This window comes from Cariama cristata, unplaced genomic scaffold, assembly GCF_000690535.1.
Source record: "Cariama cristata isolate BGI_N322 unplaced genomic scaffold, ASM69053v1 scaffold11780, whole genome shotgun sequence".
NCBI classification, from domain to species: Eukaryota; Metazoa; Chordata; class Aves; order Cariamiformes; family Cariamidae; genus Cariama; species Cariama cristata.
Genome location: NW_009595340.1, coordinates 1 through 23,982, shown reverse-complemented (window position 1 = coordinate 23,982; position 23,982 = coordinate 1). Strand labels below are relative to the sequence as shown.

At 40.7% G+C, this 23,982-nt stretch overlaps 1 protein-coding gene across 2 annotated transcripts; it reads right to left on the bottom strand.

The window, feature by feature from the left end:
* Positions 1–5,502: 5,502 nt before the first annotated feature.
* On the bottom strand, positions 5,503–22,814 carry TBC1D7 (TBC1 domain family, member 7). Of its 2 annotated transcripts, XM_009701699.1 has the most exons (8): positions 22,612–22,814; positions 22,014–22,134; positions 21,206–21,286; positions 18,990–19,177; positions 16,505–16,642; positions 14,647–14,792; positions 6,556–6,685; positions 5,503–5,781 (listed from the first exon to the last, which is right to left on the bottom strand). In XM_009701699.1, exons 2-8 carry the CDS (start codon positions 22,123–22,125, stop codon positions 5,695–5,697), a joined length of 882 nt encoding a protein of 293 aa, XP_009700001.1. In that variant the 5' UTR covers positions 22,126–22,134; positions 22,612–22,814; the 3' UTR covers positions 5,503–5,694. The 2 variants fall into 2 exon arrangements, with proteins under 2 accessions (XP_009700001.1, XP_009700009.1); XM_009701707.1 differs by lacking the exons at positions 21,206–21,286; positions 22,612–22,814 and having other exon boundaries at positions 22,014–22,125.
* Between the last annotated feature and the right edge of the window lie 1,168 nt (positions 22,815–23,982).

Below are 23,982 nucleotides of genomic sequence, written 5' to 3'. Positions count from 1 at the left end.
TTGGTTTTGCCCGGGCCACCGCTACCGTATCTGAGAGCTGGTTCAGCAAAGGTGCGCAAAGGAAGACAACCGGTTCTTGGGCGGCTAAAGTTGTACCCAACACCAGGCGAGTAAAGAACAAACCCAACAGCCTGCAGCAGACACCACCCCCCCGCCCCAACCCCAACCAAAGCGCACCTCTCACCACAACGCTGTCGGTACAGGGAACACCCCGCCAAGCGCCTGCTGCCAGAGCCACGTGCAGCGGTTCCAGCTCTGCCCTCGCCCCCTGCTCACAAGTCTTTGTCCAATGCACAGCCCCCTGCCGTCACAGCAAACCCCACCGGTGGCACCAGCAAGTGCTACTGCTGTTCAGCAGAGGAGCCGTACCTGCACAGCTTCCCTATCGCCTTCTCCTCTTCTTTTTTTTTTTCCCCCTTTTCTTTTCCCTGAGGAGTTTCAGGGGTTGCAGAGCATTTCAGGTTGTGACAAGCTGCAGCCTCCGTGTAGCGAAAAGGGGAGGAAAAGCCACCTTCACAAGAGTAAGGATGAGTAAGGATGTGCCTCCAAACAGTCTCGCCAGCCTTCTACAGACCCTGCAGGCGGTAACAGCTCTCCTTGGGCTGTTTAGTTTTCGTGACTGATGGTGCAAAAATTTGGACCCCAGAGACACCGAGCACCCAGCGTCCTCGCTGTAACGGGCAGGTGGGAGCAGCTCCCCGCCCCTGATGCACACAGAGGCTTCCAGTTACACAGAAATGAAAGGTCCGCGTACTTTAACTGACCAAACCCTGCTCCCTGCCATGGCTGATGTGGAGACACCACAGGATCAGAACTGGCGTCTCTCTTTGTTTCCATTTGGTAAGTTTTCACTGACCTCCTTACAACCCTTGTTTGTGTGTGTTTATACCTATTTCCATTCTGACAGCCAACAAGTTTGTAGCTATCCAGTGAGTTTGGATAAACACATGAAGTAAAAAAACATCCTAGTTTTTGCCTAAAGATCCCCTTCCCCCCAACTAGCTATGCCTTCTGTAGCAGCATTCCGTAGCGTTTTGGTTACCTACGGTAACTTCTGTGCTTTAAAAAGGAAAACGCTGGTGAGGATACATCGTACAGGCTCTGTGAGAACCCAGCCCAACCTCCTGCACTGAGACCTCTACGCATTTATGTTTTAACTGAAGCATTTCACAAAACCGGTCTAAGGGAAGAGACGTGTGTGTCTTCAGTAAAGCCCACGTCCTTGCTAGCAATCAAACTGCAATCTAATGCCATCTTTAGGCAGGAAAGAGAGGAGGGCTGGAAAAAAAAAAACAGTTCCCCATGGAGCAGGCAGCCCCCCGCGACCAGCTCAGCAATAGCTTTACCAGCCACCTTTACCAGCCGCTTCAAACCGCCTCAAACTTAGGATCCTGAGCAGGCCCACAGGAACAACCCTGCAGTCGCCCTCCTGCAACATTCCCTGTTAACGGGACAGAAGATACAACAGTCTGTATTTTAACATCCATTCGATGAGTGTCTAAGGTTCACATACATGGATATATTAACCCCGAGAGGTAAGAGACAGGTATAACCTGTTTAGCAACCAGTTCAGAATGTAAAAGCTAGATCCATACGCATCCATGTGCGCACGTGGCCAAGAGCTATAAAGGCCACTAGGCATCTAATTTGGGGGGAAAAGAAAAAGGGAACGTGCTGAGCCCACTAAGCAAATCCCGCAAAGGCACTGGAAGCCCCGTGCTGCCAGACACGAGCCCAGCAGAGCGCTCGCTGGGCAGCCTGCGTGCGCGCACACCAACACACAGCCACGCAGGCACGAACCCACTCTGCTGCTTGGCAGCGCCTGGCTAAGAGCTCGGTGCCCTTAGTGCAGGCATGGTGGGAAATTGCTTCATCATCATCTTCCTCACCCCCATTTCTCCCCTTCGCCCCTCGGATCAAGGTTCCTGCGCAGCCACGTGGCCATGCCCCGGTTGCACAGCTGAGCTGCTCCGCGTGGGACAAAGCGGCCGCCCTGCTCCCGAGCAGCGTGAGCGGACATCACCAGCACCCGTTACGCAGCTGTTGGGGCAGGATGCAGACTGTGCAACACCACCCTACACCCACGCCAGCACCAATTACCTACAAATTGTACAAAATCGCTTACAAAATTCTTCCTTGAGTGGCAGAATGAATCAAAGCGTGGCTTTTCAGTACGTTTGTGCCGCATGGTTAGGAGCTCTGGTCTTCAGAAAGACATCACGATCAACTGAAGTTGTCCCGTGGGGCGATGAAAGCTGATCTCCCATCCACAGAAACCTGCTCTCTAACGCTGTTACTTTATCGGCCTCTGAATTACCGTATTTCGGTCGCTTTTGTCTCCATACTCCCCTGCTTTTCTTTCCATGCTCTCAGGCCCCTTACTAGAGCTGAAATCACTCATCATTTTTCAAGCATCATCCTCTGCCATCTGCCGTTACTTTTCTTATCTGGAGTTTCCATCCCATTTGGACGCCAGCTGGAAAAGAACTGGTGCATACAACATGGGAGAGCACAGACACGCTGCATTGCTCTAAACCTCTCTGGAGAGAAAGTACCGCTTGAGGGGAGAACTGGACCAAATTAAGCTTATTTTTCTTGTTTGCAAAGCCCATGAAGATATTTGGCAGGGGGAGGCTTGAGGGGGGAGCTTTCACTCTCTAAAGTGAATGCTTCAGCGTTGTTTCTGCTGTCTCCAGGGGGGAAAAAAAAAAAAAAAAAAAAAAGAACAAAAAACCAAAAACCACTCTTTGCAGCTCGTTCTGTATGAACGAACAAGCACGCAGCAAGTAGTTACACACTCAGCCAGTCAAGGAGAAATACTGTAAATAAAGACAAAATACCTCATTTTCAAGCTTCTCAGGAAAAAATGACCATCAGATGACTTGCTACCACGCTGCTCCTGAATGACACAGAGGTAACAGAAAACAAATAGCAAAGCTAACTCATTCCCTGCATTACTTAGCCAGGGATTTCAGTAGGAGGCTGAACTATGTGCAACTTCAAAAAAACCTGTGTGAGGAACTAGTAGTCCACAGTAGATAAATGGTCAAACTTGGACTGCCCGCTAAAAGTGCCTAGCCGGACACCACGACTACTGCGGTGTTTTAGCTCAGGAAGTCAAAAAGCAGCCGTTAGCCTCACCCTGATCATCACAGGCTGGGAACAGTGAAAGCTCACGCGTGGCTGTTCTGCTCCCTTGGGAAGTAGGTCTCTGAGCTAAAGCACTACATTCAACTGAGCAGACATCACCAAAAATTAAACAAGCTAAGTTAGCCAGAGTCATACTTTCAGTCTTTTGGGAATTCAGTAAGCTTTCTGCAGAAACTGAATCCCTCATAAATCCACAGTGAAAGCTTGGAAATGGATCCATTAAGATACACACAAATCTCTCTTACTGGATTGGTGAAGGAAGTACGGAGTTAAACCACAATCTATTCTCTAGAGAACTCCCCTCCCTCAGCATAGCCCAGAATAAATAATGCACTCCATTAAAGAAACATTCCTGTTCTTTCTTGGTGCATGAAACTGAAAAAGCTGCACGAACTTCAGCCGACATTAAAATGCAGCAGCATTTGAGGATCCATCCCATATACACTGAAACGTTTAAGTAAAATTGCTGTTGCTTGTGTGGAAGCACAAAGATTTTTGCTGTGAGGATGATCGAGCACTGGCACAGGTTGCCCAGAGAGGTGGTAGAGTCGCCCTCCTTGGAGACATTCAAAAGCCACATGGAGATGGTCCTGGGCAACCGGCTCTAGGTGGCCCTGCTTGAGCAGGAGGTTGGATCAGATGCCCTCCCGAGGTCCCTGCCAACCTCAGCCCTTCTGTGGTTCAGTGAAAGTAGATCTGTCTCTCCTCTGTGGAGCTCTGCGGTTTGCCTATTGATGGAGAAAGGCTTTTTTAGATTAAAAATTAAACCAAAGAAATGTTTGGAGCCTTCAGTCAAATAGTGACCGGAGGAACACTCCCTGGCAAGTCTGGAAGCAGTAACACCAACTGGCACTTCTGATTCAGTGCATCTCTCTTCACAGAATAGGAGTTATTGATTCCCTTTCAGGACTGAAACTGCTAAACACCTTCAGTGTCATCAGTGCTTGGGTTTTTTAATGGCTAAGTACTCTGCCGTGTAAAGGCCTGAATAGTGCACACGGAACTTTGGGGGTTTTGTGAATAAGCTGTGCAGCCTGAGGGGAAAAAAGGTTCAAATGGGTAATCTCTCAGATGCAGCCATTATTTGAAAAACTTGTGCCCTGCATGTTACAGAACACGGTGCTGTTATTCACAGAAGGTGTATGCTCTTTCCTACCCACGTTACCCAGCTCTCACGCCTACCGTAGGGAAACAAGCTCCTAGCTGAAGTGAACTAAATGGATGACGCTACAACGCAGACACAGCAGTGGCTTTGAGAGCCGACACAAACGTGCTTTTTCTGAACTGGGTAAACTCAGGCATTTCGGAAACACCACCAGCAGCATCTCAGAATCCAGCATACATAACCTACCCAGGTTTTCAGCTGTAACCTGAACCGAGCCCCAGGCTTCTCCAGCTAACGTGTCGGAAGGTTAAACCTGACCTAGTTTAAAAGAAAAGTTAAGTTTCTAAAGCATTTCAAGTCTGCACTACGCTGAGTGCGAACTAAACACCCTCTTTCAAGTGCAATGAGCATACTTGGCACTTGGCATACTAAGCATCAATTTGAGTCAAGTAACAGCCAAGCAACACATTTTTATATACAATTCCCTAGTCTATGCAAGATGTAGAAATAGAATTTTACACTTTTACAAGAAAAAAAGATTAGTTCTCCAGCAAATCTCTATCCATGGCTAATCACTCAACTTGTACTTACATCATCAATTACATTTCTGTATCAAATTTATTTTGAAATCTAAACCAAACAAGAATCAAATTACAACTTTGAGCCAAGCATTCGACAGGGGCACTGTTTATTACTGGCCTGTAATTCTGAATTATATTGACTCGTCCCACTGACCTGCTCCATACCTGCCCAAAGTTACATGTTAGGATAGGACAGATCCACCTTCTCCCGGCATCTTCCATGGAGAAGAAAGAAGAAAGACAGCCACAGAGAGCTGTCTGACAGATAAAAAGAAAGTATTTTAAGACACTTCAGAAAAGCACATGACCCCTGATCATTGTGATGTCCTCTACCTCAAATCTGTGATGCCTCTTCCTGAACATTTACTTGAAAATTTACAGTATTAATAGAGCACATTTACATTTCTAGCAAAGGCACACTTGTTCAAAGTTCCAGCAGACTAACATTTAGTAAATTCACCTTAAAAACACCTCCAAGCAGCAACTAGTTATCGCAATTACAAGCTAGCATACAAAAACATTTTTAAATTACAAGTAAGTCTATTTACCTTGCTTCAAGAGTCAGATTTACTTCCCCAAAAGGCAGAGAGCACACTGTGCAATCGGCATATTGTAGCTGGCTGGCCAAGAAACACTCTGGACATGATCGCACCGCCACTAGGTATCTTCGTTCCATCTGTATTTATTGAAAAATATTTACATATTGATCACTATGCTATCAGCTGCTTTAATAGCATCTTTACATAGAAGAGGTAATGAAGAACATCACACTAGGATAGGGGAAGAGTGGTAACGTCTTTTCAAATGTCGTGTGTGTCCCCCCCGCCCCCTCCAAGCTGTCATAAGCGAAGAAAGTTCTCAGACTGAGTGTGCTGGAGTCCCACAGTGTGTGCGCCACAGATCAACAGCTTTGCTGACAATAGCATCAGTGTTATCTTGAGGAATCTACAAAAGATCAGGGCAAGATGCCTTGTCAGAGTACTTTATTTGGACTGTTGTGTTTAAAATAAAGATTTTAAATTTCCACTTCAGATTTTATCTCTTTATAAAAAAGAAAACGAAACCAGAATCCCATCTCCCTGCCCTACCATCCCACCATCCCTCAGTCCTACACCCACCACATTACCTCCAGGTTTTAGACAAATTATTTACAAAACGGAAGATGACCACCCAGGCATCTCACCCTTCATACATCCCTAACCCAGCATCGGGCAGAACTCATACCGGCCACCCATGACCACAAACGTACCTACTCTAACTAACCTAGGTTACACTGGGATCCCACAACCCTGCTGTGATGCTTGCTGCTATCCACAGAAGGGAAGTTCAGGGTCAGGTTCATGACCCCATCCTTGCATCAACAGAAAATATACCTTGAGTGTACAAAGGAGCTTCCAGAAAAATTAACCCAACCTCACCCGCACTTACTTTCACAGAAAAACCCTTTACTATCACAAGGAATATTGTCAGTTCTGTACAAACATAGATAACACATTCCCCAAAGCCTAAAAAACATTTCATTCTATGAAAGCCTTACCCTCCTGATAGAAAAAACTACTATTCTCATCCCTGAGCATTCTCTCTTCACCCTGGTACTACTACACTATTCTAAGTAATGCAATAGTATCTTATGGTACGTTTGCAACGGGCAAATGACTAAGGCTGAAACACACCCTCACAAACCGTAAAAGGTAATGCAAAGCACAATAGAGTACTTACATTTTCCAAAAACTGCATGATCTTTTCTGCAGTATTCAGTGCTATTATCTTAATTTTAAAGGTTAATAGTATCTCCACAGCAACAAAAACAAGAATCTTGCAGGACCCGCTAATAACTTTGTCCCAAACTCTAAAAAAAGAAAAAAAAAGAAAAAGAATCACTAAACATTATTGTAGTGCTTATCTGCTTATTTATCTGCTAGAACAATCTTCATACAATCACCTTTTTCCAGATTATTTTTCTAAGTAACAGCAATGTATTGAATTATTTGGTCAGGGTAAATAAAAGACATTTTATCAACTAAATCTGTGTTGAGCAGAGCGATGGCATGCAGTAATGTATTGATACGGTGTGTTCTTGTTTAGAAATGGAACTGTTTACAAGCTCAAATACAAAAAGCAGATCTTGTTTTAATAGCCTGAACCGTGACAACTATTCTACAGCGTATGGCAAAGGTGAGAATTTTTCCTAGTGCAAAAAAGGAAACAAACTTTATTAGTATGCCTAATAAAGACACTCTTCAAACAGTTAAGTAAGTGAAAATTCAAAACGATGCAACACTGAACTACTACATCTCAAGCAGCTAAATATTCCAGGTCACTGCTGTATGAGATACAAATGTGACAGACCAGCAGGATATAGTCCGTGATATTTAAATTAGGCACAAGGAACAATCATTAAGTCTTTCAGTCCATCCCTCTGCACAGACTCTCAGAATTTCCTAAGCACTCCTGTCACTTGTATGAAACTGTACCTGGACCTCATAGTTTTAAGAAAACCTGAAGGGCAGGCCTCCAAAGGCTGCAAGTACTTTAGCAACAGAACTTAAATGAATATTAAAAGGGATCCTCACTACTAAAACAGCCTGCAACAACTTGAAATCGTCCTTCATCCAGCAGCTCTATCTCAGGCCCAACTCAACAGACTCGGGATGAAAGATTATCCAAAACCAGTGTGAAACCATCTGTCAGATGGCAGCTTTTATGAGTTTGCTTTATTTTTAGTTCTTGACTTTTAAGAGCTGTGTGAGAAAGACTTGCTGAGGATTGTTGTTCTTGCTCCTTCTTGGCACTTGTTAAAAGCGCTTCTCCTTCCAAATAAAAAGATGGGGGACAAAGATCACATACTATCCTGCATAATCTCTGAATACAGTAACACTAACTGGAAAACATCTTCTGCAGCCCACCTATAAACTTGGATCTATGGGTATGCTTCTTCCAAAGACAACTCCGTTTTTATATGACCTTCTCTCTCGGAAGAACTCGCCCTTCAGCCTGGAGTGCCAGGGGAACACAACGCTGGCACAACATGAACTTTGACAGCCGAATTGAAGAGTAGGTATCACTCCTTTAAACAAGGAGTCAAGAAGTGAGAGTTCAACAAAAAGCCACAACGATGATGAAGGGACTGGAGCATCTCTCCCAGGAGGAAAGGCTGAGAGAGCTGGGACTGTTCAGCCTGGAGGAGAGAAGGCTCGGGGGGATCTCATCCACGTCTGTAAGTACCTGAAGGGAGGATATAGAGAGGACAGAGCCAGGCTGTTTTCAGTGGTGCCCGGTGACAGGACCAGGGGCAAGGGGCACAAACTGCACAAACCGACACACAGGAGGCTCTCTCTGAACAGCAGGAAACACTTTTTCACTGTGAGGGTGACCGAGCACGGGCACAGGTTGCCAGGGGTGGTGGTGGAGTCTCTCTCCTTGGAGACATTCAAATGCCGCACGGAGATGGTCCTGGGCAACCGGCTCTTGGGGACCCTGCTTGAGCAGGGGGTTGGATCAGGTGCCCTCCCGAGGTCCCTGCCAACCTCAGCCCTTCTGTGATTTTTTTGTGAAAAGCTTTTATAACTCCTCATGTGGAATGCCTACTGCTGCTACATAGTGCTTATTTTTCACACTGGCTCAAGTCAATTCTTTGTCAGTTCCTTAACCTTGTATTCACATAAGCCTTTCAACACTATTTTCATAATGTCTCCATTCATCAGAAAATTCAGACTAGAATTTAATTTATAGTGAAGAAATGAGGATAAGAATATGTAAAATCCTCAGGACTATTCTTAAAAAAGAAGGAAACAAACAAAAAGTCCGCATGGACAGATGGGAAAAAAGGTACTGCCAGTTTCTTTCCCGTTTGCAACTTAGTTTTAAATCCCTGTCTCACTGTGATTAAAAAAATGGGTATAATTCCCATATCGGCAGGGACAATAAACAATCCAGGATTAAAATCTTACTGCTTCCTTTGTGGTTCAAGTATCCCAGGACAAGTGATCACTATAAATATTACACTGATGTTGAAGTCAGGTTGAGAAGCTTTAAGCAAGGCTATGAGAAAACTGAGATCACATTCCTGTTCCACCCTGTCGGGGTCATCCCTCTTTATTTCTAATGCATTCTCCTTCCCAAACCTATCTGTTTAGAACCCAGGAACAGCTCCCCATGTATTTCATGGGCACCACAACTGTAATTGTGAATGACAGCACAGAGAGTAGCAGACCTCAAAAACAGGAGAGAATTTTTAAAGTTCATATTAAAGCTCACATTAATTAAAAACCAAAGTTACTAATCCTGATATAAAATACCCAGCCTTCTTTCATTATTTTGTTTCCAAGTCTCCTGACTTCAGTCTCCATAATTACATTACAGTATGCTGCATTTCGTGCTCAGAAAACACTCCAATGTTTCCCTGCATTATTTAGCCCGATTCCCACACAAATGTTCTCACAATGGCAAAACAGATGCAGTATCTAAATCACCAGGGTCTAACAAATTTTGGAAGAGGGTGCACAGCAAAGTGGATGAGATGTCAGCACTAACCAGCTGTGCCTGCTGCAGTATTTTTCCCCTTAACATTTCCAGCTACTGTCACTCTCAATGCAATGCCACCAGCGACAGCGACTGTGTGACACCGTGATAAACGGAGCGGCAGTCAGCACCTTGTCTATACCAGCAGAGCCAGGAATAGCAACATAAACTGTGTCAGAAAAGTCTTTACTTAGCATGGAAAAAACCGCAGCGGTTTCAAGGAAACATGTATTTTGATCATTGTATTGTAATACAGCAGCCTTTATACATTGTATCTCTATTGAGGATAACATACCTATTCTACTCTCACTTGTTAAATAACAGCGAACACTTAAGATCAAGTATACTGTAAGAGATTGCAACTTTTCACCTGGTTTTTGATACTCCTAGAGGTGGGAAAATTATAACAGAAATGTCACGCAACTGTGCCTACAGCCCTACTCAGGAATGCTGAAAAAGAAAATATACACTAAATTCATTATGGTTTTAGTGACTATCATGCTCTGTGAAACATAACAGTATTGAATTAACCACGGGAGCACTCTTGTAGGTATTTCTTGAGCAGTGAAGCAGTAGTAAGAACCACAAGGAAAAGTAAAAAGACACAGGAAGCTACAAAGGTAAAGAGCGCGGCCAGGATTATGCAAATGAAGCCATTTACTTTTCCCTGAGCTTTTTCTGTAGACAAGATAGGACTTACTCTGTGTCTGCATGTGCGTGAAGGCACGGCACTCTCAAGGCAGTTGTTGAGGTTCCTCAACGGCTACAGTGCAACGGTATACAAAAAGCATCACAGCATTGCTGCTCTCTCTTTTTCTGAATTATTATTATTAATCTCACAGCTTTTGCCCCTAAGCTGCAGGGTAAACCCACTCAACCTTACTCCCTGGTTCTGGCCCTCCAGTCATCCAGGCCAGAGACATTTAAAGAGAACCAATGCTTACTCCTCCGCCTGCACTTCTGGGTGTCCTTCCAACGGTAACTGGGCATGGAGGGACGTGACAACATTTTGGTTCGCACAAATCTCATCCTGATGTCATGTCACGATCTTGTGCCCATCTGTTTCCAGAGCTGGGAAGCAGCTCAATTACTCAGACAAAGGCAAACCAACTTAAGTTTCTCTATAGTAGTAGCCCCGCATGCACATTCTTATGTCCTCCCACTCCACAGCAAATTTAAGGCATTTTTCATATTTCTGTTGTTTCTGCTAACAAATTACTTATATTTTTATGACTAGATGTTAATTTACATCACAGACGTAAAACGATACAAGCTATATATTATATACACGAGGTAGTGCCAGTTTGAAAGGCAGTCATAAGATTTCAGGAGAACTTCCAAATACTTTGCCACAAACGAGTTACCAGAGGCCAATAAGCTAACATCACCCCATCAGCTACTACAGTCCTGCTAACGCCAAGTCTTCAGTGCAGAATACAAACAACGTTAGGGGCATGATACGTGACTGGCAACATTAGACCATAAAAAATTCCTGGCTTATTCACAATTCTATTTGCAAAGCTGCACTACTTCTGTTGTAGCTGGATCATCTGGGGTGACAGCGGCAGCCAAAGTACTATTTTGCCTGTAGAGCTGAAGCCAGAACGGGACAGCAAGGTTTAAGAGCAGAGCTCTCTGGCGGAGGGCACACACAGCACCATTTGGAAGCTCTCCACACATGGGGCTTACTGAACCGGTGACCAGATAACGCTGTTGCAGAAACGGAGCAAACGGGGCAATGGCGAGCATAGAAACAAAGGTGTGATCCAGTTCTCCCTCTGTTTCAGAGCGGAGTAAGCCCTTCTGTCCCTCTCGGCTCTATGCTACAGGCTGGTTCGTGTTCCAGGAAGCACCTTCTCTGTATTCCAGGTGAGATACAGAGCCTTCGGAATGGCCAGTCTGCTCCTCTCTCTTATCAGTGGGGCACCTTCAAGAAGTTTGTTAAGAAGCTTGTCGCATAATATGCTTGCCCTAATACACTTGGCAAAGAACTGCATAAGCTCAAAGGAAAAGTTTCTACATGAAACCTGTCTATATACATTTTCCAAGCCCATTTAAACTAAATCGATGCATAAATTTTACCTATGGTATAACTAGAAGCGTGGTATAAACAGTATTTATATTGAATGACAATGCCTGTCAGGAGTAAAGCTGGTATTATGCAACTTCATCCCACCATTATTGGATAAAATTTCTGCATAGCTTATACAAATCTCGTACACCTTAGAGAAAAAAGAGAAAACCATGAAATTTAGATTTAGCTCCCTGGCAGAGAAGACTACAATTTATAGAAAGGAAGCAACATCTCTAAGAAATACAGTGCTAAATCATAAGTTAAATTAAATCATAAAAGACTGAGCTCAAACCATCTCTCACTTGACAAAAAAGTCAGTACAACTCACAGGAGGACTGCAGACCTGTTTTCAATTCTCAGCAGTTCCAACACTGCCATTTGGATACATTTCAGCCAAGCATTCAGGCTTCTAGATTCTAATCCAAACTGAATCTCCAAGCATTAATTAAGTTCATCTGTCACATGCTACCCAAGAAGTATGTTATTTCCTTAGCAAATGAGGCCATTATGATTACAACTGAATAATTCAGAGACCTAAACTGGCAAGAAAAAGTGCACTTTTACCAAGTTCCCACAGGAACTGTTGAGAAAAGAGATTGCTGCGCCATCAGAAGTACCAACACTGAAATTTGTTTTTACTCCAGTGATACAAAAAGCCAGTATTTTGACCTTTTCCATGGAAAAAAAAAAAGTACTTAAAAAATTTCAGGTCATCAAAATATTCTGTCAGGTAAAACAGTGTATGAGAACTCTAAACAGGACACTAAATAGATAAAATATTTTGTATAAATGAACTGATTCAAAGTGATAGACGTTTGAAACCAAAGATTCTGACAAGATGAAATGTGAAATCAAAATCCTTCATCTAGATTTTCTTTTACGCTATATCAAGATAACACAGCTCCATAAAATGTTCAATTCCCAATGGAAATTTAAAAAAAAACCTGAATCTTCCAATAGCTAAACTGCTCTGATGCAAATTCCTCTTTCAGCTCTAGTTCTCAGCCATAAGACCCAGTAGCAAAATTAAATGACATAAGCTCTAAATAAAAGTATCTCCTAGAAGACATGCAAAGAGGTTCCTAACGCAGTCGTTTGCAAAGGCTATTTCAGATCACAGAAATCTACAGAAAAAAAGGCCTGAAGAGACTGGCAAGTCCCGGGTACAACAGTCACTTCTGCTAACAGAGAGTTTAAGGCATTTTGTCTCACACAGAGAAAGCACAGTGAAACAAAGTCAATCATTATCTGCTGAAAGTAACCTACAAATGCAAATGTGAAATACAGACCCAGACAAACCGTAAGTGTTCAACTGCTTTGAAGGATGTAACAAACATTTTACACATGCTTAGTTAATTTCTGTAGTCATAAAAGTAGTAAAAGCTTTTAAGCACTACATCACGCACAACCACTACACAGAGATGACTATTTTGGAGCCTTAAATGTGCTTGATGAGAGGAACTTGCTGTGTAACAATTACCGTGCTGCACACAGCGTAACACCTCAAGGTCTACTACCAAATCCTTCAGGTTTGGTTCAAAATTTTTTTTTTCTCTCAGATACATTGCTTGCCAACAGTAAAACATACAGAACCTCAAAGACCATGGTACCACAAGACTAGAGAGCACAATTTCTGATCTTGTTCCTCAAAACTCCCTTATTTTCATAACGGCAAATAAAACATTTTTTAAACAGCCATTTCCCCACTTTCCTTCATGGAACATGGAGTCCCAGATAAACAAGAAAGATTGCATTCACTATTGAGATTATGACCAGCTTTACCACCGTAGAGCATTTTCTACAGAGCATTTTACAAAGTGCTCTGTTTCCACGCTAGGTTCCTATACTAGCCACTGAAGTCCTGGAGGTGCTGCAGTAAAACTTCCCCTGAACCTTGTTATTTCTCAAAGTTTCCAGGCAGCTGAAAATTAAACCATTGTTTTCTTTGCGCCACCTCCTGCTCAGCTATTAGCAAATCTTGTTAATGCACAATGGATATGCTTCCCTGCATCTATCCCGAATTTTCTGCTTTCTGAGAGTTCTCAGGCAGCAGAACTAGGGAAATCATACAAGCTCCATTTCAAAAGCCGTTCAGTGAAGTGCCATGCACAAGAATTTTCCCCTTTTAAAAGCTGGATAACCTATTTCTAACTGTAGAATCCTGATGTAATGCACTATTTCATTAACGTCCTAATACTCAATCTGCCCTAGTACTTTTCAAAATAAATACTCTGTCATGGTTTAAGCCCAGCCAGCAACTAAGCACTACAGAGCTGCTCACTCACTGCCCCACAGTGGGACAGGGGAAGAACTGGACAGGTAAAAACGAGAAACTCATGGGTTAAGATAAAAACAGTTCAGTAATTTTTAAAAAAATAGTAAGTTTGTTACTTTTTTCCTCACAATTTAAAAAGAGAGGAAAATAAAACCCAAGACAGACAAGTGATGCAGATGAAAACAGCGGCTCACCACAAACAGACCAAGGCCCAGCAAGTCCTCGAGCAGCGGCCCCCCCACCAACCTCCACCCCAGCTCTATGGGGGCTGAGCACGACGCCATACGGTATAGGATATCCCTTGGGTCAGTGGGGTCAGCTGTCCCGGCTGTGTCCCCTCCCAACTCCTTGTGCCCCCCCCAGCCTCCTCGCTGGTGGGGTGGGGTGAGAGGCAGAAAAGGCCTTGGCTCTGGGTAAGCCCTGCTCAGCAACAGCTAAAGCATCCCTGTGCTATCAACAACACTGTTTTCAGCACAAATCTAAAATGTAGCCCCATACCAGCTACTATGAAGAAATTTAACTCTATCCCAGCCAAAACCAGTATACATTCCCAAAACCTTTTTCATCTAACGATAATACAGTATTATAATCACTCCTTAAGCAAGGATTTTGGTTACAAAGCCTGAAACCGACTACCATTCAGCTATTTATCACTATGAGGGGATTTGGAGTTTTAAATCCTAGGAGGTATTAAGGGTCTAACAGAATCAGACGCTATATTCAGCTCCATTCCTTCTTAATTTCAGTGTGAGAAATGATCACACAGAGATTATCTTATGTCAGTAACAAGTGGAATCAAATCTAATTTTATCATTTCCAAGTCAACAATAAAGTTAACTCCATAATCTTACTGATAAAGGAAAGCTCTTTGCCTGCTAGTGATGATAAAAAGCTAAAATTACTATGTAATTACAAACAGCAAGGAAAAAAGAGAACTTGCCTCTGTAAACTGGACTCGGGTAAACAGCCTGCAAAACACTTCTTAAACCAAAGATCATAAGGGAGTTTGCTCATTGCAGCACATGCTTTCAGATGCATCAGGAGTCTGTTATCTTCAATGTTCAAATACTGCTCCAGAATTTTTGGCTGAGTAAAGGAATTGGAAAATTTTAGGTAACTCACATCAGAGTACACTCCGTAGTTAACACACACTGTAAGACAAGAAATGTCTTTAAAACATAATCAGCATAAAATAGCATGCTAAAATAATGAACTTGCATTGTTTTAACTAAAAATATCATGTTCCAAAACACAAGTGTTGCTGATTTTTGGAATTAGCTCATTAGGTATTTAACTAAACAACCACCTCAGGTTCCCTAAAGTGCTGACCGCTAGCAGATCTTCCAAAATATGCATCATTCCCTAATGCAAGGAGGTGTTTGAGAGCTTAAGGCAATGCAGCAATTAAATGTGCACTAATTACTTCTACCTTCACAGGTAAAATTGAGGTTCACTCACTTCAAACCTAATCGCCGTAGCACGCGTCAAAAAAAAAAATCTACACACAATGTAGCAAAACCCATAAAATCAGTTCTGAGAGTAAATTCCTGTGCAACATATTAAAAGCTGGACATTGATTTCTTGTCTAAAAATCCAAAGTATTTAGAAGCATAAACATGTGGATAACTGTCCACATAAAAATGTGGATAATTCTCATTTTGTTTAAATTCTAATATACATTCTTATAAATTCAGGAGTACCTTTGCACTTTTTGTCACAAATAGGTAAACAACTAATTACTTCAGCTGTCAAAGGGAGAAAACACTTCCTTTGTCCATATTCTAACATCCAGAGTCTTGGCACAATGTTCGTATTACAACAAAAACTTAGGGAGGGAGATATTTGGCACTCTCCATATAGTAAAAGCATATACTTTCTTTAAAAATGCTCCTCTGTCCTTTGAAAGGAACTACAGAAATTGGTATAGTTGAATGTATCACCTCCAGCAACAGCAGGTAGGTTTAAAAAGTATTTCTTGGTTCCAAAAGAATAACAAACAAAGGACATGCATAATTTTCTGCAACAAATTTTCCTTCAGTGATTGCTAGCGCACAGGTACTCTGATACTTTTCTCTCAGTGGATATTGTCAACTAAAAGTTTCTTACCTGTCAAGACTATGTGCAGAATTACAAAAGCTTTTGTAATTTTAAACGTATGAATTCTCTTTACAATCAAATTTTAATTTTATAAACCAGTAAGACAGAAATTCAAAATTAATATTGTATGAGAACATTTAAATGATCAGTGCCAAAAGAGCTCTATTCCACTTTTTGTTAAAAGTTAATTTGCAACATACTGTTTTTCTGAAGAGGTAGTACCCTGCTCCATCTAAAAAGCAGAACAATTGTGCTTTGTCTGTCATCCAATGTGTAGCATATGGATGCCAGAGATGCAGCCTAAAAAGTAGCAGACACACATCAAGATGTTCTTAACTTTGTGACTCTTTTAATTGTTTAAAATAAAGAAAATTCTTAAGTGACCAATTTGTGAGAAATATAATTCAACTAGATAGAACGTAAGCTTCAGCTAACCTAAAAACAAAGTTAAGATGTAACTGGAAACTACCATGTAGCAAACAAAAACAATTTCTAACTTTGTTAGACAAAGTGTCCTACAGGACAGCAGAATCACACTGCAAAAAGCACTCCTCCTGTTTTCTCAAAATAGTTGGCAGAACAGAATCCAAGGGTGTCACCTCTGACGCTCCAGTTGTCTCTATACAGTAATGCTTTCCATGACTGGCTCTCCTCACAAAGAAAAAAAAAAGAAAAAAAAAAAAAAGGTGTTTTTTCCTCACCAGTTGTTGTAATGAATCTTTGTGCTTGCTGTTCAGCTGATTCACAAAGCAACTGACAAGCCAATAGCATTCTATAGGATCCTCCACCATTTCTTCCATTGCTTTAGCAATAGCAAGAAACACTTCATCTTCAGGTTCCTGAAACACAAAGCCAAAAAAGTGAACTACACAGAAGTATTGGACTATCTGATTTAAGTTATTCTTATACTCCTTTTCCCTGCTATTTGGGAAACCAAACTGGAATCAACATACACAAAGAGCTGTTCCGACATTCATAAATAAAACCTCGGGCAGCAGCTGCATTATGGTGACAGGTACCCATTAAAGCAGAATAAATAAGACTTGTCTTGCTTTTAAAACCAAAACATACCACAAGAGCTTGGAACAACTCTGATTCAAAGTTCCCAAATGGGATAATATTAAATCCTAACGAGGCAGTGATAATCCCACTTCTATGCCCCACATTTTTACACTGCATAGCAGCAGAATTTTTCATTCTATTCCTCGCTACGGGCCAAACGGGTCCCTCAAACACCTTTGGAATGGATGATACAGTTACTGAAAAAAATAATGCAGCCATGAGCTGTATGCCTACCTTCAACATACAGAAAATCATTTGGTTTGAGATAAACATCTTCCTAGAGACAAAAAAAATATCTTTTCCAGGTCACGAGTATCTTATTCCCCGTACAACACACGACCAGAAGCATGTGATGGGCATGCCACCACCTTTTCTCCTGAGGATATAATTTCCTAACAGAAGCATCAGCATGCCTAAACCACAGTTAACAGTATGACTGCACACAGGGTAGATGGAGGTGAACTAACTCTAAACCAGCCAGACCTCATGCCAAGAGCTAGCTCAGGAAGTGGCTACACTGGGAAGACGCACAAGGAAAGGCTCCGTATTTGCCCTTTTCCTTAGTCTTCTAAGGCAGGCAGTACTGACTACATTAGGAGGCAGGGTAACAAGCCAGGTATGTATCCACAGCCTGATCCACTGGAACCATCAGTAGCAGTAAGCTATAGTACCACAGGCTTTTGCACAGATCACAACTCATGCAAAGTGCGTGGATAGTCTAAATACTCCTGGGATATGCCTCTGCTACATAGACTGCTGCAATACATGCATCTCTCTACTAAAACTCTCTGCTTTCAGATGCACAAAACATATTTAGCAGACTTCTGTGATTCGTGACAAACATTTCAAAATATTTAGACCAATCCAACATCATCTTTATACTCCCTCTGCCTCCACAATAAAACATCTGCATTACTATCAAGCAGTAACCTCTTATAAGTTTAAGGGGACAGTTTATGCCAGCCTGTTTTCAGTGCAGTAAGGGAACAAATGTTTTCTGCAGCAAAACAAACAAAAGTTACAGGACTAATGACCGTGGATCTGCTAAACACCATCTCTACGAAACCCCATCACAGCACTGAGAGCAGCTAGTGCTCTGGGATGCACTGACAAAACACTTACTCAGAAAGCAATACTGCTCTAGAAGGGATGAATTTTCAGTCCACTAGGTCACATGCCAAGATTAAGGAAATTTCTCTATAGGAAACTTGCAGGGTAGGATGGCCATGTTCCTAGGCAACAGTAAGGGCACAAAAACACTTTCCTTCCTCTGACAACAGAATGCTGCATATAATCCTCCAGTCAAAAATATTACTGAATTTTCCACGTTAACTTTGCTTAACCTTTTTTTAATTTTTAACTTTTTTTAAGTTCTTATGTAGAGTTTTGTTATTACAGATTAAAAATAACAAAGTAAACTGGGCTACAGTAAACATAGATAAATATAACATTAAATACAGGATAAAATCTACTTCAGAAAGTCCCATGGCTCCTTTCATCACCTCCTCTTTCATAGAGGCTTATACATAAGATTCACAGGTAGTTTTTATCATCGCACTATATAATTATCATCAAAACATAGACTGGTTTACCAGTATGTGAGTATATGGTAAACTACAGAGTATGTGCATTACCTAACAGAAGCCTGGATCAGTTTAGACTAACAGAAAAAGGATGTCAGTACATTAAAGTCTAGATTTAAAAACAAATAACTTAAATATATGATGTAATTTGCAATACATCACTGCTTGTACTGGCTCTGAATTATCCTTCTTCCAGGACATTTAAGAATCTATGAGCTTAAATAAGATTACATCATTTTCATTTCAGTGCTACAAAGAAACTGAAGTGTACTAGAGTACAAAAGGCTTGAAGCCTAGCAGGCAAAATACACAAAAGAGATTTTAAGGCATAAAATCTTACATAAGTACTTAGGGGAAGAAAAAGAAAAGCACTTTGACTAAAAACCTGTATTTCACATTGGTACTTCTCTGTTTTCCATTCACCTTACTTTGCCTATCTACGTGCATTTGTGGAGCTAACTGCAGTTCAGTTTCTCAGAGGTTTATAGTTAGAAGTTAAATAAAATACTGTATTTAAAAGACTGTTAAAATGACAACTGACCAATGGAAAAGCCAAGTTTCGAGGTAACTTTCCTGATTCCAGTTGATGTATGCGGAGGAAAACATCTACCTGTGGGGTAGAATCATTAATAAAACGAATTACACGAAGAGCATGGTGTATATCCCAGTACTGCTCCTTCCGGTACTTCATCACCAAAGCATGAGATTCATGGTGAGGAGGAATAATTCCTAAAAAAATAATTTAAAAACAAAACAAAAAGATAAGCAACTGTAAAGAGACAAACAGAGCACTCAAACTCACTTTCCAAGAGATCTGTCTAAATTCAGTTTCTCCTACAACTCCAGCCTACAGAAATGTGGGATTTGGCACTGTAGTTTGTTTACAAACTTGGCCAAAGAATACAAGGAGAAAATTCTACAAAATTTGATGCCAATGGACCAATAAAGCACTTTAGCATTATTTTACACAGACAAATTTCATACCTTATCAGCACATGAACGCTAACTCTTTTGTACACCACATCAGTGTGCTGGTAAGAAATGTCATCATTGGGACAGATGAAAAATAACTTCACTGGTTTATTCTCCCTCTCCAACCACTTTTCTTTCTTTTTAGTTTGTGAATCTTACTTGCTACTTGTTTGTACCTACCTGTAGTTTTTAATACAATACTAATTGTGTATTTGTGCCCACCTTCCATTTATTTTGAAAACAAAGTGGATGCAGACAATTTTTATATACATTAGTTGTTCATGTTCTCAAATTCTACACTTTGTCTTAGATGACCAGAGAATATACACATGCAATTAACTAAAGCAAAGATACTGTACATTCCAGTGTTATTTAATTTACTGTTAGATCTCTGCCAGAAAATTCTTTACTCACTGTATCACAGATGAATCCTCTCTAAAACAACATTCAGAAGCAAAATCAATCACACAGGTTGAATCAGTTACAGACTAAAACTTGAGAATACCAGCCAAACATTTTGCAAGGCAACTTTTTTACTTTCTTAGCACAACACAAACATTTTTTCTAGTTTCCTAAGAGGAAAAATAAAAAAGGAAAAAAAAGTATCTAAGTAGAGAGGTAGAGAAAATTAAACTGTTTACAATCTCCAGAAGAGATGCTCAACATTTCGTTCAATACTTCCTCTAACTCAAGACTCAATCTTGCCACGCGCTGATGTTCACCACAAAACTGTCACAGGCTTCAAAAGAGATAAGATCTGACATACACTAAAGCAAAAAAACGCCACTTCCGTATCACTAGCGGAGCAGAATTTCTCCTGTCGTAGCAACCCATGAGAACAAAGTATTCTTCAAAAATCAGTTCTGAAACAGGCTGCCTGCTGCTTTTCTCCGTCATTTAAAGAAAAAAATACCCCTGACAAGTGTTAAACCATGAAATGGCTGAGTTTTAGCAACAAGCACAGCAGACAGAAAATTACCTTGTATTTTCCAACTGTAAACCTGTCTGCATTTCAAAAGCTGGGACAGAGCAAGACATTTTCACATTACACAAAAACAGAGTCAACATCGTGACTTTGTATGTACATACTGCCAACTGCTTTCCTCAAATACAAAAGACAACCTGAGGCAGACAGAAAAGAAGCTTAAACAACACAGTGATGTCTAGAAACCATCATGAGTCATGAACAGGAAGTTAGGAGACATCGCTAACATACCAGGTAACCTGGGACAGCATCCAGCCTTGGTATGTGTCTGAGAGAATTCTGCTGACAGTTGTCAAACTATTATTTAGAGGAGATGTAACACCTCCCACCTGAAATGGACTGGGCTGTTGTTCCAATCATTTAGAGAGAGCTATTTTGCATCGTCCTTCTGAATACCAGCTTTTCTAATGAGTGTTGACACTGAGATGCAGTATAAGAACAGTCCTTGTACCTCTGTTCACCCAAGGAGAATACAGAATGACAGTATGCGTACTTCAAATAAATCACTCTGGGCTTAAAATTCAAAATCCCTTCAAAAAAAAATCAATATAATTCTTTACACAGTTAACAGAAGGTAGACTTCAGCAAAAGTTGTCAAAAACAATGCATGTAATATTGTTTTGTAATTGCTGTTGTGCATCCTAGGTAGCCACAAAAATAGGCTATTTATCAGTAGGCAAGGTAGTACAGAATAACCCACGTCACTAACTCTCTAAAGAAAAAAAAAAAAAAACACACAGAAAAAGTACACCTTCCTACATACTCATTTCTACAGAGGATACAGGTGTTATATTTCTTACCTAAAAGCACTTTCCACACCAGTATACGATACATGGATGGGAGAGGAAACCTTTGACTAAACGTGCAAAGCTTCTCAATATCTGTAGAGAAACAAAGAGAAAACAAAAATTAAGGTAAATTTAATATAATTATAGAGGTCTGAGTCTCTGATCTACCCAAGTATGACAAACCCTTATCTGCAGATTGAAATCCCCACTTTCATCACAGATTACCAACAAATGCTTTCACTGCCTCAATTGAGAATAGAATGTGCCCTATAAACTGCAACAATTTTGAAAAATATACACGTGAGCTGGATTTACAACAAGACTACTGTAGGTTTCACCAGAAAGAAACTGTACCACTTTTATTGACGTTTTGTAAATTGTGTTGCTCTGTCAAAACAACAATTAAGGGCTTTGTTAAAGGGACAACATTTATCTTTCTGTTCTGCTAGAGATGTGGCACCCCCCAGGGACCAACAGCAGTAACAAGAATCTTCATTGTTTTGAGGTTAGATGGAATTAACAGCATGAGATTATATTTTTTCAGATTAAAATTGCTTTCATTAAAAAACTTCTAGTTTCTTGGGCATAAAGAATGAGAGAAGACAAAAAAGAAACCAGCAAGCAGACAAATCTTTAGTAGTTTTAAAAATCAGATTTTCAGATCTTGGAAACTCAAAAGACTGCTAGTAATAAGAGAGAGATTAGTGGTAAAAGATGCAACACTTAAACGAGTACTAAGCACAGCAGCTAAACATGTTCTATTATTCCCTTCCAGCCCCAAATCACCAAAGTAATAGAGGAAACAGTGAAATCAACTTGCCCAACCGGTCATCTTTTAATAGAATTTCCAGTGACTTCTTTTCTTCAACTCCACGAAACCCCACTTTTTCATAATACACTGACCGAAAGTTTCTCTGAGAGTCATCAGCCATGATCGATTCCTTTTGGAGAAACAGTAATACCCCTTAAGACTTACAAGGATACATTCTCATTGTGTTAGGGTCAAGTACTTTTGCACACTGATAAAAGCTGACTGTCTATGTCTCTATAGTATTGATAAACCCTACAGAATATGAAAAAATCTTCCAAGATTTTTTTCATCATATGCTAAGATGGACAATCATGAAAATACCCGAATCTAAACAAGGTCTAAAGAGATCCAATTTCCAAATGAAGCACGAGCATTTTTTAAAAAAAAATCTTTTATTACTGTAGTAAATTATACTACTTTTCAAAAAGTTTCAAAAATTAAAAAAAAATGCTGGAGAGACGCTTAAGTCTTTTATGTGATATCACATATTTCAAAACTAATATGAAAAAAAAATACAGTTAAGAGTCTGACAAAAATCTGGCTACAGAAACCCTAATCAAGTACAACTGTTTCCCAGGTAAGTAAAACCATCAGTTTTCATACTCACCAGACAAGGTAACGGGAAGCAAGGACAAGCCAACGTTGGCCTCAGTAGCACAGGGGTGACAGGAAAGAATAAGGCTAGGTATGTAGGTTTGCTCTTAAGTTGCAGGTTTGAATTGAACGTTCACGTTGTTATCAGGTGCTGTCACAGCCACAGTCTTGAGTTTGTTATTCCAGTACTGAAAAGAAATAAATGTCTCATCCCTGTTACTGGAAACAAAGGTAAATTGCAGGGAGTACTTGCTGTTTCATAACAAATGCAACCGACATTTCAACTCAGTTCAACCTTCTAAACATCAATTCTCTCTCCTCTGCAGGCTTGCAAATATGAGAAAATTCTGGTTTGTACCTTAAAGTACTAAAAACAATCTTAACTTTTATGCCAAGTGACAGCATCAAAATTTGGAGAAAAATAATTCGTCTTGAGCAAGGAGCAATGGGTGAATGAGACACTGAAAAGCTTTTCTAGTTAAATTCTTCTTTTCCTTGCTGAACTAAAGTACGCATCAGGAGCAAAGCTTTTGCAGACATAAATAAAGGCCACAATTTTGCAAAGAATGCACATAATTAAATTTGTATATCCATTCCGCCTATTCACATTTCAAATTAAGTGCCTTTTCAGCGTTTTGTAGGATCACGGCCAAGACCAGACAGAAAAATATAAACCAGCAAAGGACTGAATTAATGCTTTCGGAGATAGGTCAAACACCATCTCAAAACCAAAAAAAATATTTGTATTACTTGCAAGACATTCCAGTTGTGCACTATCATTATGAAAACGACTGTGATGTTCATGTTCATTTAAGGGTCCAGCGATCAGAGCGTTTACTACTTACATTGCACCCATGTCTAAAAGCAGACTTATGATGCTATAGACACTCAACTACATTTAAATACTTGAAATTTTTTAAAATCTGAATTTAGTACGTGCTATTTGGAAAACATTTAGCCTGTACCACTTGTGGAAAGCTGACAGTAGAGTCACAGAACAGATAAATATAATCGGAAACATAACGGCAGAATCTGTAAGAAAGGAATGCTATTTTAATAATTTTAAACTATCACTATATAAGCAGCACATTTTATTTACTCACTGGGAAAAAGGAGGAACACTGTTTTCTCCCTCCCTCCAAGTTTAGGATCTATACATTCATGTCAGGCTAACACCCAATGTTCCAATCTTCACAGGTACCATCAGTAAACTGGAAAAAGGAAAGGGGAAAACAAACTCCCCAGCCAGCTCGTTGGACGTGTTCTGCACAAAAGAGTACAATTAACTCATCCTGTCTTCAAAGATTAACGCATTTTCGGCCTTAATCGCACTTTTCACCGTATTATTAAATTTCACACCAGGTGATTTTAACACCAGCAATTA